Consider the following 18,811-nt stretch of genomic DNA (forward strand, 5'->3'; position numbering starts at 1 on the left):
CATGCTATCAACTATCATTTAGAAAACATTCCTCAGATTCTAACCCTTTTACAAGTTCACATAATTTACACTATATAAACAAATGCCTTAGAATCTGCAGATAATAATTTTGTTTCAGTATTGTTGATTTTACTTTGGTTTATTTTGTCTGTACTGTGTTACTAAGAGCAGAAATTAACTGAAGAATTTTAAGAACTTAGAAACTCTATATGTTCCCACTATAAGTCATACTTCTGGCAGACTTTTAAAGAAAAATGTACTTTTCAATTAGTATCAAAGCAATCTGTAAAACTGCAGGGACTATGAAATACAAAATTTAAAAGAGCAATAAGGAATATTGGTGCAACAACTTTTAATCAACTGCTGTGCCCAAACACATTAATGCTGTTAAATTACTGCAAACGCAGTAGTTCTAGTGTAAATCATCTTCTTTCACTCAGTGAGATCCCAGACACCTGCTTCCTGTTACTGGCTTATTTTCAGGTCATTACTGCTTCATAGAGCACCAGTCAAATAGTTTATGCAATTATACTGTCGTGCACTTAACAGTTCTATTACATTAATTCATAATTTATATTATTTAGTGAGCTCAGTTTAAAAAGTGCAGCTTTGCTTTTCCTTCTGAAGTGTTTTCATTGCTTTGATATATTTCCAACTGTGCTAGCCCAAATCAACTGGTTAAATAAAGATTTATTTAATCATTAATGAAGTGCCCTGTTAGAATACAGATACTAAGCATGGCAAGTACCTTGTGTAACCTAGTGGCACTGGTAAATTGAATTTTGCAGGAAATGAGACAAAACAAGCAATTTGATATATTAAGTGAAAAGGTCTTTGCTCAAAATCCACATCAGAAATTTGCAGCCATAGCAGATCTCCTCACATGAACCCCACTCTCCAGTTTGTTCCGTGCTCATGAGCACAGGACGAGCCGGGCTCACCTCTTGTTGAAAGGGCTCTCCCCAGGTATGACGTGGGTGCTGTCTGCTCCGATGAGGAAACTGATGCGGTCATAGAACGCTTTGGCAGCTTGCTGAGATGGAGACTGCTGGCTTTGGCTGATGATATCCTGGGGATCAGGCAGGCCACGACAATAAGGCTGGTTTTGGCAAGAACTCTGCAAACAGCAGTCAGGATCCATACAGTCAACTAGCCCATCTGTTGGCAGAAAGTCACACAAATGAACAAACTCTCACTCCTGCCCCTGTGCATTGGAATGAGCCAGCCAGTAGGGAGATGAAAAAAATTATGTAGTATGAAAGAATACTCATAATTAAGATTTTAATGAATTCATTTTCAATTAAAGAAAGAGAGTTTGTTTCCACTGAGTTCTTAAACTCCCATGAAAATCCATGCAAGCTGAATATACTCGGAGTACTCAGTATCATGTAAAAATGAACCTATTTATTCAATAATTTTCTAAAAACATGCTGAACAAACCAGAAAATGAAGGCACTCAGGCTTGGCATACACTGTTAACTTATAAATATTAAACATTTTAAGTGGGTCTAATTAGCTTTTATGTGAGGTTATTTAACTTGCTAGAGAAAAGAAACAAGTAACTCCCACTCTGCTGTTTTCCTCAAGTTTTTTAGTAATATCTATGCTGCAAGTAGCTTTAAATATTTTACAACATGCATCAAGGTGGATTTCTTTATACCTTGGCAGAAAGATTTTGTTGCTAGGGGCAAGGCAATTTCCACACAAATTTTTACATGAAAATGTATGAGAAAACAAAATCTGTATTTAACATTTAGATTCCATTCTGAATAAACGGATGGGAAATGCTGGCCAGTATAAATAAGATTTAAACACATGGGTGCTTTTATGGTTATGTGCAGAAATATTCCCATATGTGGAACATTAGATCTGTCACATCCCTGGAAATCTAATTTGATCAAAGATTAAAATCAAGATCAAATTGATAACTACTAATTCGCTGTAAGTAAAGTCATAAGGAAAATGAGCCTGGAAATGTCAGCTACAGAAAATTTCTAGATGAATGTAATCTGGTATCACAGAGCTGATAATTGTTTCCCCAAAAGAACAGCAAGACTGAAATAGCTCAAACATTTTATTATTCCATTTAGATTAGAGAGGGAGCTTGCTTGCTGCACTGAACTGAAAAATATACCAATGCAGCACTTGAAGGAAACCCATGACTGCTTGTCTCACAAAAGAATCTGCCTTTAGAGTAAAACTTCTTTCTGAAGGGAAAAATAGCATCCCTTTTTGTTCAATCATATGTTGAAAGACTGCAAGTAAACAGAGATCTTCTAAAGGTATTCTTCTAAGTATTACTGTGCTACGTGGATCAGTTAGAGGACTGGCAAAATAGTAAAGGAGTGGGATTTCTGTTCTTTCGCACATCTAAAATTCTTATTTAACTTGCCTGACTTTGAAATCAGTTCAGGGAAAATAAAAGGACTGAAAAAATATCATTAAGTGTATCAAAGTTTGAACATTTTTAAGAGACAAGAAAGAACATTGATTTTTCCTGGGATGAGGATATGCCAGAGGGTCACATTGCCATTCAGCTAGACACTAACAGGCTGGAAAAATGGGCTGCCAGGAACCACATGAAGTTTCCACAATGAGAAGTGCAAAGTCCTGCACCTGGAGAGGAACAACCTCCTGCACCGTAACAGAGCTTTGTGGAGAAGACCTTGGAAGTCCTGATGGACACAAAATTAACATGAGCCAGCAACACGCCCTTGCAGCAAGGAGGGTGCCAACACCATCCTGGGCTGCTTTAGAAGCACACAGCTCTGTGTGCAGGCTGGGCTTTCTGGTACAAGAGACATGGACATCCTAGAGAAAGCTCAGTGAAGGGCCATGAAAACTGTTAAGGGCTTGACACGTCTCCTACAAGGAAAGGCTGAGAGAGTTGAGAGTGCAGAGCCTGGAGAAGAGAAAACTTGGGAGGGTTCTCATCAATGCATACAGATACCTGATGGGAGGGTGTAAAAAAGGATCCTTCCAGTGGTGCCCAGCAAGAGGAAGAAGGCAATGGACAGAGACTGAAGCACAGAAAAATGTTTTTTATTGAGAAGGTGGCTGGATACTGCAACAAGTTGCTCAGGGAAGCTGTGAAGCCTTCATCCTTGGAGATATTCAAAACCCAACTGGGTACATACCTGAGCAACCTGCTCTAGCTAATCCAGCTCTGAGCAGGGGGTGGGACTGGATGGTTTCTACAGGCCTTTCCAAGCTCAAATAGCCTGTGACTCTTGTGATTTTCTAGTATCATTCTTGTAAAATATGAAACCCTTTCCCTAGCTGAAGTACTGGCGTCCCTCATTGGTTTTTACTCCAGAAGCCTGGACCAGTGTCAAAGCTGGGGGTACTGATGGTTAAAAGAATTTTTTGGGGTTTTATTTATCTGAATGGTCCCCCATGCAATATCTGGTGCATTCGTCTTTGTTAGTTTATAAAAAGCAAATGTACATCTGGAGTATAGTCTGCAGGTCATAAAACTGCATGAGATTGACACCTTCTGAACTAATCAGCTGGAAATGCATTTTTACAAGCCTCTCCACTAACATCAATCAGAGAAAGAATCTCATTTTCACCAGCCAAGATACAGGGATATGCTGTTTGTTATTTTCCTGTGGAGTTTATCAGTAACTTGCCCAGGCGAGTGACGGATGGTTATGAATCTGACTCCTTATAACTTGAGAAAACATTTTTCATTCTTTCTCTGTACTTATGTGGCTAGAGCTATCTAGTACCACTAAGTCAAGTGCTCTATTGCACTGTATGAAGTACAGTAAAATTTCCTTTCTGAAATGGCTCTGCAAAATTATTGATGAATTTTGTTTAGCCTGAAAAATATGAGACTTAGTTCAACAGAGCCTTGTCAGTTATATCACTCAAATATGACAGTGAAATTATAAAGAAAATAGAAACTCCTACAGGCAGCTGGACAGTCATTATCAGTCTCAGAAGGCTATTTATATTTTCCTGTTCTAGATGTAAGTGGTTCTGTGTATGGAAGATGTAACGACTACTTTATTGTTTTCTTCCTCAAAAGCTGACGTCTTGCTAATGTAAAAATCTTCACTAATGTTACTTTTCCCTTTGTTGTAAAATGCACTGAATTGCAGTGGAGCATGGACTTGTGATAAAATCGTTTATTTAGACAGACTGATAAAACTATCAAAACTCGGCTCTCATGAGACCCCACCTGGAGTTCTGAATCCAGCTGTGGGGCAGCCAGTGTAAGAAGGCCAAGGAGCTGTTACAGTGAGTCCAGAGGAGGCCAGGAAGATCACTGGGGGCGGGAGCACCTTTCCTGTGATGACAGGACTGGGTGACTTGGGGTTGTTGAGCCTGAAGAAGAGAAAGCTCCAAGGAGACCTTGTAGCATCCCCCAGGTACCAGAACGGGGCCTGCAAGACCTGGAGAGGGACCTTTGGCAAGGGCAGATGGTGATGGGACAAGGAGGAATGGCTTTAGACATAAGGAAGAAATTGTTTACTGTGAGGGAGGTGAGGCACTGGAACAGGTTGCCCAGAGAAGCTGTGGACTCACCATCCCTGGGAGTATTTAACACCAGGCTGGATGGTGTTTTGAGCAATGCGGTGCAGTGGAAGGTGTCCCTGTTCATGGCAGGGGGGATTGGAACTAGATGATCTTTAAGGTCACTTTCAACCCAACCTTTCTCTTCTCCATGCTCTCTTTATGTGATTAAATAAGAGGAATCAAGACAGAGGATCCCCACAATGTGTGTCTGTAAAATAAGATGTATCAGTGGGACTGCTGGCTTTTGAATGGAATAAAACTGCTGGAAGGAAGAAAAGTAGAGGGACAAAGTAAGTCCTGGGCAAAAGATCTGCCAGTGTCAAGGGGAGATGGTAGTCAAGGACCTACATAAATCCTATTCTTGGTTGTTGTTGATTATAGTTGATTAAATATTTAGGCAACAAAAATCTCCATAGAGTGAAATTCAGTGCCTTCATAGGAAGAATATAGTTTTGGAATTATGATGCTGGCCATTCCACCAGGACAATTTTGGTGACTGCCAAACCAAGGCAAGAGACAGGAAAGGAAAGAAAACTGTATAACCAAATCTCAGTTATCCTTACATACCTCAGTTTGGCAACAGGCTATATTGAATGGACTCAATCATAGACATCAAAATGACTGCTTGTAGGAACAGCTGGTCAGAAAAGCCAGAAAAGTACAAACAGCCCTTGATTTATTCCAGAACAGCGTGCAAGCACTGGAATTCAGCTTTGCACAATTCAAATATGAATTGTGAGGCTCCAAGTGAGTTCTCATTCCAGAAAGAAATCTTGGAAGCACTGTGGATAAGTCCCATGATATATGAACCCAGCATTCACCAGCTACCACAGATGCAATCAAAAAGCTGAAGAATAATGGGAAGTGTCAGAGCACAAGCCAGAGAATCTGAGCATGCCACAGTATCACTCCTAGTTCAAGTAGATAGTTCCTGAGATTTCCTTAGTTTGGGTTTTCTTTGCACTTAGCAACTCTTCTGATATTGAAAACGTTCTGTGGCAGTAATTCCTCACTTTAATTCGCAGCCTGTTAGCATACAAACAAAAATGCAAGTTCACATCGACCCTATCACAATGTTTTGCTAAGCAACAGCTATTAGCCACTATCAGAGAGGAGGCCCTGGTTTAGACAACCTTTAGGCTGAATTTGTACTATCCTGTGACATTTCCAGAAACAGGCTGTCCTAGACTATGCAAGTAATTAAAAAAATATAGTAGTGCTAAGTATGCTTTGCTTTATTACAGTATTTATTTTAATTTCAGCAAAGAAAGAATATTAACGTTCCCTTAAATCTTGCTTGTGGAAACCTGTAACTACTGTAAATAATTGGATAGGAGCTAATAAAATACAAACTTAACTAAGGAGTCTGTTCAATAAGGACTCATCTAAACTAAAGAGTAAACAGCCACTGTTCCTGTTTCTTATTCTTTCTGCAGTGATAGCAAAGCATGGCCCACTTTGTTCAAGTATAATAGTGCCACTTTTTTTTCCCCAAGAAGACAGGCGTATTCCACCCACAGACAGCTCTGACTTCCCCCTCCTCACAAAGTCATTAGGAGTTTAATTCAGGCTAAGATCTGCTTGATGCACACTTTCCTTGTGGGATGCTAAAATGTAAAGAAAAATCCAGTCAAACACAGGGGAAAATAAAGAGTGAGCCTTAATGAGAACAGAAATTATTTCCAAGACTCTGAAAAACCTGCATTGAAAGGAAGATAAGCAATAATCATCCCATCATACGTCAATAATATCTAGAAGGGAAAATACTCAGGTATGCCTTGATGCCATTAGGATTTCCTATGGAGAATATTCCCACTGGGATCCTTAGGAAGCTTATGTTCACAGAATTTGAATAATCAGTCCCAGAAAGAGCAAAGAATCAAAGGAACAGCAGACACTTTTATAAATGAACTGTGCTGATATTAATATATGAAATATATTCTACCCAGTGTAGGATAAAGCATAAACACTAACCACAGCATATCAAACAGACAACAACTGAGATAACTTTAATTATGTAACCACCGAGCCTAGTGAGATGTAGATCACACTACCCGCAGCCACACTATAAATTCAGCACAAGGGCTCAGATAACCTAATCTCCCATGATAAACAAATACAGCAGAAGAATACTTGTGCCATTCCCTGTAGCTGTCTGAAATTTTAATGGCTTGCTGGGAGATTAGTGGGTTGATTGCAGGAAAGGGAAGTAGTACTTCTTCTCTTTCCAGGTAGCTTACAAAGGAGACTTTCTTTCCCTAGTTTTGTTAGGGATACTTCCATTTTTAATTTGATTTGTTGAATTTTAACCCTTCTTCTCAGCCACAGTTAAAGACTGAAGTGAATACACACTGTATTGAAGCATATAAACTGAGATAAATGCCACTGACAATAGCATTATACAGGCCAACCAGAGCAAAACAAGAGCCTGGAAACCCCCTTCCTCATGCATAGCTGCATAATGATGTCCATAAAGGCAATATGAAAAAAGGAAATGAGAGAGAGAAAAAGGCAACAAACTATCAGCATTAGCTATTTTTTCCTCAAAATCATTCTTCTGTCTTTAACTTATCCTGTTAGATTGTTCTGCTCCAATTCCTTGTTCCTTTTCCCCCAAAAAGCTATTATTGTTTTCAGTCTGAAGGAGCAACTTCTTTTCTCTTGCTCCATTTACAGGCATTCCTGTTCACCTTGTTCTTCTTTCTCCTACCGCTCCATTACCCGCTCCTGGCTCTTGCTGCCATATGTCACATCCTTATATGATCTTTAACATTTATTGAATCTGTTTTAGTCTACTAATGGACTTTTAATGTATTTTCCCTTTTTCTCCCCCTACATAATCTCTTGTTTTCTGCAGGTTGTTTATACTTCCACCTAGTTTCTTCTCCTCCTTGCTTCATTTTTGCAGGTTTCTCTTTTATCCTTATCTTGTTAAGTCCTTGGCCCACCTGAACTTAATTCCCCAAACAAGCACATTTCTGCTGGAACCTGGGTCAGACTGTTTAGGCCCCTAAGTATGGAAAACTGCCTCAAAATATGTAATACATAATGGAGAAGGATGACAAGCCAAATGATGTGTACAGTAATAAACAGCAGCACAGTTTTAACCGTGTTACTTATTTTCCTCAGGAAGTAAATGCTGCTGTTATTTATAGTTTGTGATGTGTAAGATCCCAGCTGCAGTAGGGACAGGAGAGCAAAGAGTCAATCAGCAATTGCAGAGACATACACAGTCGAAAACAGAAAGACAAAGTCCCAGATGACTTTATCATCATCCAGAAGCCCTAATGGAGTTTTTATCTCTTCTCTGAATCTGAAGGTGTTAAGCAAAAAGAATTGATGAGAGAAGGGGAAGAAAGACAGACAATAAAAGCATTATGCTAATCTAATATTGGAGTGCATTCACATTAAATCTTGTTTTTGTGGGCTTTTTTATGTGATTCTGGAATCATGCTAAGTCACAGCCCCTCCAGCTTCCCTAGACTACAACAATAATCACAGATTGATTCCTTAGGCTAGCAATCCTGCCTGCATCTCGCTGCAGATTGTTACCTGTCACCTGAATGACAGACTATGGAAAAGTAAGCCAAAAAGAAAAAAAGGAAGAAAGACTTCTGGGAGCATCCTGTCAGTTATATGAACATTCAAAAGCCATAGAGAGGTAAGATCTCTGTAGGCTGGGTAACCAATTCTTTCCAGCAACTGCATCATAGTTCAAAGTGAACCCCCAATTTGGCCTATTCTCTTGGGATAATTTCCTTGTGAGGTCACTGAAATTCTGAACTCCTTCCTTTTTTTTTTTTTTTCAGTATAAAAGTTTTCAGTATATGTTTTTTTCCAGTATAAAAGAACACTGCACCTATTTTTCCCTAAGTACACATCTGACCTGTCACACACAGCTTGTTAGGCCTTGCTGATATGCCATAAAGAAGCACTGAAGACCATGGCATATCCTTACAGACATAAGAGCAAGTCAAATGCGTGTATGGTTCTCATGGCAGCATTTAATCACCTGACTGAAAAATCCCTGTTCCTCAACATGTTCTCCCCAGAGCTAAAGATCCACTTGGTGTCTCTTACCTCCTTCATTGTCCTTACTGTCAGTGCAGAGAGTTTCCATGGCTACGTCACAGCCCGCTCCCCTCCATCCTGGCTGGCAGACACAGTGCCAGCCATTCTGGTCCAGTGTGCATCTCCCATTGCTGTTGCACAAACCAGGGCAGCCCTCTGTTGAAACAGACAAAGAAAAAGCACAAGTGATTTAAATATTGCAACAATACAAAAAGAAAAGAAAATACAAACAAGGGACACTTACTGGGAACAGGCCTTAAGAACAGCACAAATACTGTAATTGCACATGGAGCAGAACAGCAACATTACCTGGGGAACATAATTCTTAACAAAGTGGCATCTTTGATTGGCCTGACACTTGAGACACCACTTACCTGTACAGGCAGGAAATAAATGCACCAATCCTCTAAATACCTGCAGGCCAGACAAAATTAAGTTTGGTTTTTTAATTTTTTTTTTCAAAGTAAAAAGAGATGAGTGCATAGCGCAAACACAGCTGTGTAAAATGATACATTTTTCTGTGCTCATAGAATAGATCATTATTTGCTCTATGCAGTATTGATTAATTACTGGCACCAATGATTAATCTCCCTGTTACTATGAACAAATCCCTCCAAATTCTTAAGCAGGAAAATGGGTATGATTTAGGCAAGTAATAAAAGAGAAGGTTAACTTTATCTGGTCTCAGAGTTGCCGTGTATTCATGTGAAATTACAGTGTGTTAAATAATTGCACAAAGTATAGGCCAGTTTTAATGACTATACTTTATGCCAAAAATACATTCCTTTTCACAGAATAAGCAAAGCCCAGGAATAGTGAAGCAGCTTAGCATCTATTCTAACAAACATTAGGATTCAGGCTGCATACGGATGGGACAGGACCAACAGGATTTCCAACTCAATGTAATAGCTGTGCGTATTTGATTACTTAGGACGGACAAAATGAAATACCATAAGGACCACAATAAACATTGATAGACTGAACAAAAACACGGTAGTGACGTGCTTCAAGACAGATAGCAGAGAGTGATTTTTTGTGACAATCTCCCTAAGGCTTTTGTGCTGTTACCTTTATATCCTATCTTGTCTGCTTTTATGGCCAAGGAGGGAAAATTTGGGAAACAATTAACATAATTTAATATATCCAAAATCGATAATTGTTTTCAGTCTAACATTGCATTAAAAAAAACAGTATCTGTCACTTCCTAGTGATGAAATCTGGCATGCAGCCAACATGATCTGTATGAGAATGACAACGCTATAAATATGTAGATTTCAGTGCTCCTTACCTATGACTGTGATAAGACACTGACAGAAGCAAGTACAGATATGGCACTAACTCTCTTATGAGAAGCAGCTACAAATCAGATATTTCTGGAAACAACAATTCTCTGTAAACTTGCATCCAAAAACCCTAAGTAACTGGGTAAACAATTCTTCACTTTTTAGAACACCTATCTCTGTCTAACTAACTAACTAACTAACCTACTGATTCATTTTGTTTATGCTTAGAGTGGTTTTTCAGAAGCAAGTTGCTTTTTTCTTTTAAAGAATTTTGAATTTACTGACTCCTTTCAACCTTGTAGCTCCAAATTACAAAGATACAGAAAAAAGTTATAAAGGGTGCTTAACTCTTGTCAAATCACTCATAGAAGGCAGAGAATCAGGAAAACCTCTTGTGAGGAAGGATGGGTATGCTACAGTTATGGATGTTGTGCCATCATGCCAGGCTGAAATTAGTCTTGCTACTTTTATTCCTTCAGACTGCAGCTGCTAATAGTATTTGTTAATGTACTGAGATCTATTTTTCCATAGCAGTTCTTCTATTTGACTTACAAAAGACTTACATATATAATTGCAATACTGACAAAGCAATTTAGGAGTCAACTGGGTACACTCAAGACTTATTGTGTGAAAGCCTGGATATTGCCATCAATATTGCCATATTCTAATGAAAAAACACAAGGAATAGGGGAAGATACTCAGGGAAAGAGGGGTAGGAATATTTTAAACATTTTTCTAAATCAATTTTTTACCATAACTGAAGATAAAAGAATCTTTGCTGTTTCATGTTAGGTTTTTGCATCCTTGAACCTCCTAATTGAAAATGTTGCATAGACTAAAAAAGATTTTTCTAGATTCATACAAGACACAAGTCATAATTTCCTGTAGATTTTCTACATTCAGATAATCAAAAGCTTAAAAGTCTCAGGAAATCTATTGATGTATCAGTATATAAACACACACATCTCTATATTTCATCTGTTCTTTAGAACTAATGACACTCGTTCTGTGACAAAAGTATCACTTGGCTTTGTTTCCTTGATATTTAGGGTTTTGTAGGCAGAGGTTCAATGACAAAACTAACAAAAAAAAAGGTACAAACAGCAAATGAATACTATCTTCAGTTATTGGTTCAGATTAAATCTAATACATGTATACAGTTTGTTCATAAATGTATAATTACTGATAAAGTGTTACCATACAACAAAAGCAAAATTTTGAGATGAGTTGAAAGCCATATGAGTTATATATATAATCCATGGAATGTATGTAAGAGAAGATTCTTTTGCCCAAACTACTATGTTTTTAACTATATATTAATATTAAAAAAAAAAAACAAGATAGAGATAAAGTAGTAGATAAAGGCATGTCAAAGAGCAAATATACAGTACCTTTCACTATCTTATCCAAATAGTGAGCTTGAGAATTAAAAAGAAAAAAAAAAAAACAGACAGACATTTCAGAAGTGTCACATAAAACAAGGATTGTTCAGAATTCACATGCAAATCAAGCAGGTGCACCTGACATGAGAGGTCTTACATTACAAAATGAAAATGTATTTCAAGGCTTTTAAAAATGCAAGAAATTCTCTTTTCAGCAAGCATCGTCATGAATCAATGAAACTGTTTTAGAAAGTAGGCCTGCAGAAGCAAAAGGGAAGCTACATTTCTGAGACTACATTTTCTTCTGACTTGTCTTGCCATGCTTTGATTTTTTTTATATAACAAAAATATAATCAAAGCTACCTTAAAAATTCGATTTTCAACACAACATAAGAGCAACTCCTTAGCATATGAGCTTTAAAACACCAACCACACAGAAGATTTTTGATTTGCAGGTCACTCATAACTCTGACAGCATAACCAGCACACTATCTTATTTCTCAATGGATTAACAGGATTCTTAGGAAGGTTTTTTTTTTCTTCTGCTTCAATTCAGTCACAGTTATTCTTCTAAACACACAAACCAAGTATGTAAAACAAGCTGAATTGTAAATAAGGGGTGGAAGAGGGCATAGTGAGGTTAGTAGTGTGATGATCCATTTTATTTTGAAAAGCAGGTGAAAATTAAACAGGCTTTAGATGTATAAAAATAAATAACATGGTATATACAAGAATAGCAAGACTTCTTTTTGTAAGTTATGACACTTAAGATTTCACAAAAGATTTGAGGAGGCAGATGGATGAATGACATACAGAGCATAAGAAGGATTTCAAGCAGCAGGGCCTACTTTTAATACATGAGACACAGCACAGATGGGTAACATATTCCCTCCTTCCTTCCAGGAAACAGACATCAACTGCAGTTGTGTGAAAGGGGTTAATGCCATACAGCAAAGCCACCAGGTCCACGGCAGGCTACCAAAGCCAGCCAGCCAGCCATGCCCCAGGAGATGGGAGACTGCAGACCACGGCAGTGGGAACAGCCAAGCTGAGCCAGGAATGTTGGACTCCATCCTCTGCTTTTGCTGGGGACAAGGCCTCTCAACACAGCCCCCCCAGCCTCTTTCCTTTCAAACTTGACTTTCCTAAATCCCTCATGGATGATGGCCCCTGTCTGGCAAGTTCTCTGTCATTGCTAGGATCCCTTTGGGTGGGTAACAAAGGCCTTTCCAGCTATGGCCTTTCCTGCAGTTTGGATGAAGAGAAAAAAGCTGCTCTGGACTCCAAGGAGGGAGGTGATATATACCAGGAGGCACTGCTACAACTAATAGGAGAAAATTTTCTAGTTCCTTTTTCTTGAACAAAGTGTCAGGTGTCCACTACTCAGCTTTTTTCTGCTTTTCCCCTATAACAGTGAGGTTAATGCCAGACAAATTAAGATGAAAACATCAATTACAGAACATTTAGAGCAGCAGCAACAAACTAGGTAGCTTTTCATATTAATCACAAACAAAAAGAAATATGATACAGCTACATTTCAGGGTGGATCAAATTCTTCCCTTACTCATCCAGTATAATTCCCCTTGCTTCTACACAGCTTAAAACATGGTTTAGTATGTGTGGAGGAATAATCAAGCTCTATTTCATAAAATGAAAGCAATCAAGTCTGTCTGGGGAATTCATCTATCCACCAGTAAAACATTAAATGCCTCTTCAAGTGTAAGGATAGGTAACAGAACATTAAAAAACCTCCTAAGCAACTGAAAACAGTCCCTGTAATCCCAAGTCCCCCACACTATTTATTTTCAGAATCCAATCTTCATTAAAAAACCCCAAACAAACAAACAAACAACAACAAAAACCCAAACCAACAACCCCCCCCCCCCACAACCCCAGGAGAGATTAGGAAAATGTTCTTTTCAGATTTTCTTTTTTATCCAGCAGTCTTATAAGAAGTCCGCTCCAAACCACAAAACTGTAATTCTCAGAAAACAAGTTCTACCTTCCAGCATCCTTTTACTCATGGTCAGCGGACATTAAGGACAATGTGAGAAAGTGTTTTGGTTAATATGCAGCATTATAGAAAAACCACAAAGCAGAAAATGAATGACAAAAACTGTATAACTTTGCAGTGAAGTTTAACTAGCCATGCTGTCTTCCTTATCTTCACGGCACCGCAACTGAAAGAGGAATGAACCTGTGTGGAAACACAAAGTACAAGCCTTTCCCCCCCTCTGTATAGAGAATTCTAGGTGGGATTTGGAGCACTTCAGTAGGATGGAGCAGGAGGCTCCTTGCAAGATATTTACACATCTGGCACATAAAGGTTATATAAAATTAAAAAGTCTAATTACAGACCAGACAATATACCTACAAGAGTTTTCTTGCAGAGTTTAAGACTGTGTCATTTAAATCTTGCTATTATCTCCAGAAGTAGAAGGACTTCACATAACTCCAAGTGGAAAAAAGAAAAACAAAAATGAAGACAAAATTTGTACATTTTCTAGGCTACTCAAAGCCCAAGAAGATCTAAGTGGCATTCAAAATTCATACAAAATAAAACAGAAATGATGCCATTAATCTGTGTGGGTCTTTATATAAATATGTGGCAGATAAATGATTTTACTAAGAAACAGTAACAGTCAGGCAAATTCACACTTAAGACAGCATATTTCTTAATTGGTCAGAATCCTGACTTCAAAAAAAAATTATTTAATGTCTCCCATTATTTTCCTATCAGAGATGTAAGCCAGTGTCTTCCTTACTCATATACTGCTTCCTCCAGTTATGACAGAATAGCCTAAGAATAAAAGTACATATTAAATCTATTTATTCCAATCAGCTCCCGTTTAAATCAGCATGAGTCACATACCCATTGATTTGATGTTCCTTAATTGGTCCTTATAGCACTGCTTTATTCTGATTATTCTGTCATTTGGCACAAATGGTGACATGCTTCTAAATGGTGTACAGTGAATTTACATCTCTGTTAGTTTAAATCATTACTCTCCATCAGATATCTTCACCCATCATAATCTTTGTAATCTGTACACTAGACTGCAACATGCCCTGTGTTTTTGTAATGTATATATAGGCCTGTTACAGTGTCAATTCAATAGCTTGAGAGTCATGAATTACTTTGCCCTTGCCTCATTTCCAATAATGCAATCACCTCTCTCCCTTCCTTACTGCATTACCACCTCTTCCTGTAAAAGGAAACAGAAGGAGAAGATAGAAAGAGAAAAGAGAACCAAAGAGGGGGGGAAGAAAAGAACCAAAGTAGGGAAGAAAAGAGAGATGACGAAGAAATAATTTCAGTATTGCCAACAACAAAGAACGCTGTTCTGCTCCTCTCAGAGCAAGCTCTGCTTTGCTTCCTCTCCTCATCCCCCACAACTCCTCACTGCACTTCCCATTCCCTGCAGAAGACTGCAGAAGGATCTCTGCTGCTCACACAAACTCCATGCTCTCTACAGGAACATGTGAAGGACATTCCTTGCATCAGTCACGTTTACATTCCTACATAACCTTGCACCAAGTGTCACACAGTGAGACAGCAGGTTTTTCTTGGAATGAAAACTGACAGTAAGCAAACTACACTACGTTGTTACCATACTGTTTCCCTTAAGCTTTCCACACATTTATCTGTTTAAAGGCAGAAAGTTTTAATATCTTCACTTATTTTTATTAATCTTTTGTATTTGTATAAACTTTGTTTACAATCCATATGCCAAAAACCCCTGAACACATCAGAAGAATATTATGATAGTAGCCATGCCGAGCATCCAAAATTTAGGCAGTGATGGATTTATGGCTACCTGTGCAAGTTTTATACATTTTTTCCCTTGTGAATGTGCAGAGCTCACAGTCCTCATTCAGCACTGATTCTCTCACAAACAACAAACAGCTGATGCCCTAACAGGCAGACTAGGCTGACCTAAACAAAGAAGCAACAGTTCTCTTTCAGAGTTTCCTATTACCTTCCTCCTTAAGTCACAATTATTTAGCATACTATCTTCATACTATTGTTGTGAAGAGAACTGATGTTCTTACCTCATTTTACCAGTAACTAAAGCATAGAAACATCAGAGTGAGAAATCTCCATTCACCTCACTACAAGCACCTCTGATGTGATTTTCTGCAATACTTTGAATTATATAGTATTTCATATAGGAACCAACATTTTAAGCAAATCACACATGTGCAAATCTTGCTCCCAGAAAGTGAAGAACAGTCAGAGAGAACTTCTTTACAGTCTGTACTTGTGAGCAACTAACAGAAAATACATGTTAGAATGAAGAGTGGAATCCAAGTCTCCAAAATCATCCTTAACCAGTTCATCCTGTGCATCAGTCTCTTATGGACATTACACCCTGTGCAGCCAAGTAGTGGCAGGGGATGAGGCACACACTTTATCAGGGGTTTCACAGGTACTTGCCAGCAGAAGAAAAAACTTATTGAAAGCTTTAGAGAAAATGTAGTTTTAAACAAGTTTTGGTGTTTGTTTTGGGGAACTGGTACAAAACTCAGGGCTGACAGTTCTGTCTGGCTTTTCTAATCTACTTAATACTCAGTCCACGGTGGTTTGCTTCTCCTGATGTGGCTACCAGATCACCCTCATTTCCTCGCATTTCCACCCAGCCATAGTTAAACTATTTTGACAATTAAACCCACATTTTGCACATAAAACCCCAAAACAGCCTTGTATTATTTAAACCCAGCATTTCTTATCCTAGGGAATACCGTACTGATTCCTTTAGGCAACTGCTTTCCCTCCCAAAGAACAACTAAAAAAAGAAGCATGCATCCATATGCAAATTCAGAGCCGCTCCATGCCTCTACCAAAAACTTACGGAAGTCCAGAATTCACAAAATTTTAAAGCTACTCTTGCAGCCTGTCTTTAGAAAGGTTTACTCATGTCAAATTCAGCATCTCCTACTGTGTTTTCTGCCTGGCAAACTGCTTCCTTGGATTTGTGCAGCTGATTATTCTTGAGGATAGAAGCCAGCATTTGTTGAATTGCACCTTATTTTTCTGCATAGTCTGTGCTATTGGTTAAAGTAATTTAAAATTCTTGTCCTGTCTTCCAAAGTGCTTGGGGGCAGCAGGCTTTGGTATCATTTGCAAATGCAATTCCTTCTATTCATCACTGAACAGTACTGAAAGCACATGTTCTTCCACTGTAAGCAGCTCATAGTCATCATCCATTCTCTGAGTTTGTAAGAACCTTGTCTTAGACAGACCATATGTTCAGAGCATTGCTGCCAATAGAGGAGGATTACAAACACTCTCCCCTTTTGATACTTTTTTGCTCCTAAATTTCCCTTTGCCCTTCTTGTAAAGGAGACCACATGGGTGGAATTACAGTTTCACACAATTTCACTTTTTTTCCTCCTTACAACGGCCAAAACACTGTTGTCACCCCAAACTCCTATCTTTTTAATCATTTATGCATTTTAAACATTTGCAGAGATGCCTGACATCACTGCAATTCATCCCTTGCCAAAACTGCAACTGCTCTTTGCAGCAATCATTTATGAGATTTGTATGCAAAGGCACATAAGCCCCTTATCCTTCACACTTTTTTGTTCTGGACATCATCCCAACTTTACTCTAAAGTAAGATTTTTAACCATTATTACTAGAAAGCTACATATGTATTAGAATAAAAGGTTCAGTTATTTTTAAGGATGTAGTAGACATAAGAAATTTGGGACTATTGGTAAGATCATGAGCAGTGCTGTTTCCTACTTAATATTAGTTTAGGTGGAAGAGGATTTAGAAGAAAGATTATATACCATTAAGGGGTTAAAACTATCCCACATGTACAGGCTGAAAAAGTTAACTTGAATCAACAAACTTGTGAAGACCTGCCTCAGATACAGGTAAAAACCTTACACTCGCATTAAGAACTACATAAAAGATAAATGTAGCCTGAAACCACATTAGGGCATGGATCAGAATGGGAAGCATTACAGTTTCCATCTTTCTCCCTGACTGGAAGTATTTAGGGAATGTGGTCTGACCAGCATGCAACAATAGAATGTACAAAAGCACTTACTCTCTGGCCACTTCAGCTCAAATACGCTTCACAACAGGCTTTAAAATTCTTCTCATCTCAGAGGATTCTGCTGCTTTCTGAAAATGTGCCTAACTTGAACTTCACATGTGGTCCTCATTTAAATGCAAATTAACCAATTAGCAATTTAAAGTATGCTAACAGTTAATTTGTATTTGTGATACTTGGTCTTGAAATGTGTTAAGGCCTGACCAATAACTCACTTTTTTCATAGCTCCAAAAATGCATGCTCCATCTTAAATTCACCTGGTAATTGAGTATTTTTACAGTTACCAAATATACAAATATTTGGCATATTCAAAGCTTGGTCTGGCAATTTAATAACATGCCCTTTAGGCACACGAAATACAAACCCCAATTTTTTTCTGAATTTCATGAAATCTTGTTAAACTGTGATTATCAGTCCTCTGGATGCCAAGAAAGTAATCATGTCTTCTCGCAGACTTTTTGCATTGAGGGGCTAGGTACAAATATTGCTGTAAAATCCCAGCTGCAAAGCAGTCAGGTGTTCTGAAAGTAGGGTGTCACTCACAATACTATGGTGAACTAATTGAGACTGGATATAATTAGTTTTGAATACTTGATTGATTTTATCTGATAAAAACTGTTTGTCAAAGGTCATGCCTACATTCAGACACAATCTTATTTTTAAGATGAAACTTATATTCAGGCATGATTCCATGAACCCGTAACTGAAAAAACCCACAAATTTAGGAATTTTGATAATTACGGAATATATCCATACAGAAGTAATTACTACAATTTGAGGGACACAAAATTTTAAAAGAATCATAAAATTTATGAAAAATGCCTGTGCATGCAATAAGGTACAATAAATATGGGAAGCATTAAACAGCTCTGCCATGTGAATATCGTCAGGAATTAAACTTCAAGAAAAGTGAGCCATGCTTGGCAATTAGCATCAGCACTGAAATGACAGTGGCCATGAGAGTGCAGGTTATCTGTGCTGGCAGTGTGCACATGTAGAGAAGACAGACCAAGCCCTCAAACTGGTTCATGACTTACTCTGTCGAGCGCACGTGTCAAAAATGTATAGTGTAATGATATACAGCCATATCAAGTTTTCTATAAGCATCTCGTTTAATTAACTAAAGGAACACATTTGTCTTGCTTTCTGATCTCTATACAGAGATAAAGTGTCATTTCCCTGCAGTCATATTTGAAATCTGTAGTATAAGGAGCCCCAAGCTAAACACGTGCTGAAGGGAACAGGTGCAGGCCATCTAACTTACTGGAGGAGATTCTGTCTCAGCATTCCTCCACACTTGCTGTACTTTGCTGCTTATGCTCATCTGATTGTGGCCACATGGAAAACAAGCACACTGATGTTTTCATGCTTGTCCCCAGTCAGAAAACCATTTTAATCAGTCACCAGTACAGTCTGTGCTAATGGAAACACATTTAAGGGAAAGTGCTCTACATTTATTTTTTTCATAATTCTGAATATTGAA

At 38.3% G+C, this 18,811-nt stretch overlaps 1 protein-coding gene across 39 annotated transcripts in view; it reads right to left on the minus strand.

Moving 5' to 3' along the window:
* The window catches only part of TENM3 (teneurin transmembrane protein 3), a 1,296,489-nt gene that overhangs the window by 56,124 nt on the left and 1,221,554 nt on the right, over nucleotides 1-18,811 (minus strand). For 30 of the 39 annotated variants that reach the window (XM_064710586.1, XM_064710592.1, XM_064710587.1 and 27 more), the window contains 4 exons: nucleotides 11,270-11,296; nucleotides 9,664-9,684; nucleotides 8,605-8,751; nucleotides 942-1,158 (listed from right to left, as the gene is read on the minus strand). In XM_064710586.1, coding sequence (XP_064566656.1) covers nucleotides 942-1,158; nucleotides 8,605-8,751; nucleotides 9,664-9,684; nucleotides 11,270-11,296 — 412 coding nt within the window. The remainder of the gene's footprint in view (nucleotides 1-941; nucleotides 1,159-8,604; nucleotides 8,752-9,663; nucleotides 9,685-11,269; nucleotides 11,297-18,811) is intronic. The other 9 variants (XM_064710607.1, XM_064710606.1, XM_064710620.1 and 6 more) reach the window with 3 other exon arrangements.

This window comes from Zonotrichia leucophrys, chromosome 4, assembly GCF_028769735.1.
Source record: "Zonotrichia leucophrys gambelii isolate GWCS_2022_RI chromosome 4, RI_Zleu_2.0, whole genome shotgun sequence".
In the NCBI taxonomy this organism is placed as follows: domain Eukaryota; kingdom Metazoa; phylum Chordata; class Aves; order Passeriformes; family Passerellidae; genus Zonotrichia; species Zonotrichia leucophrys.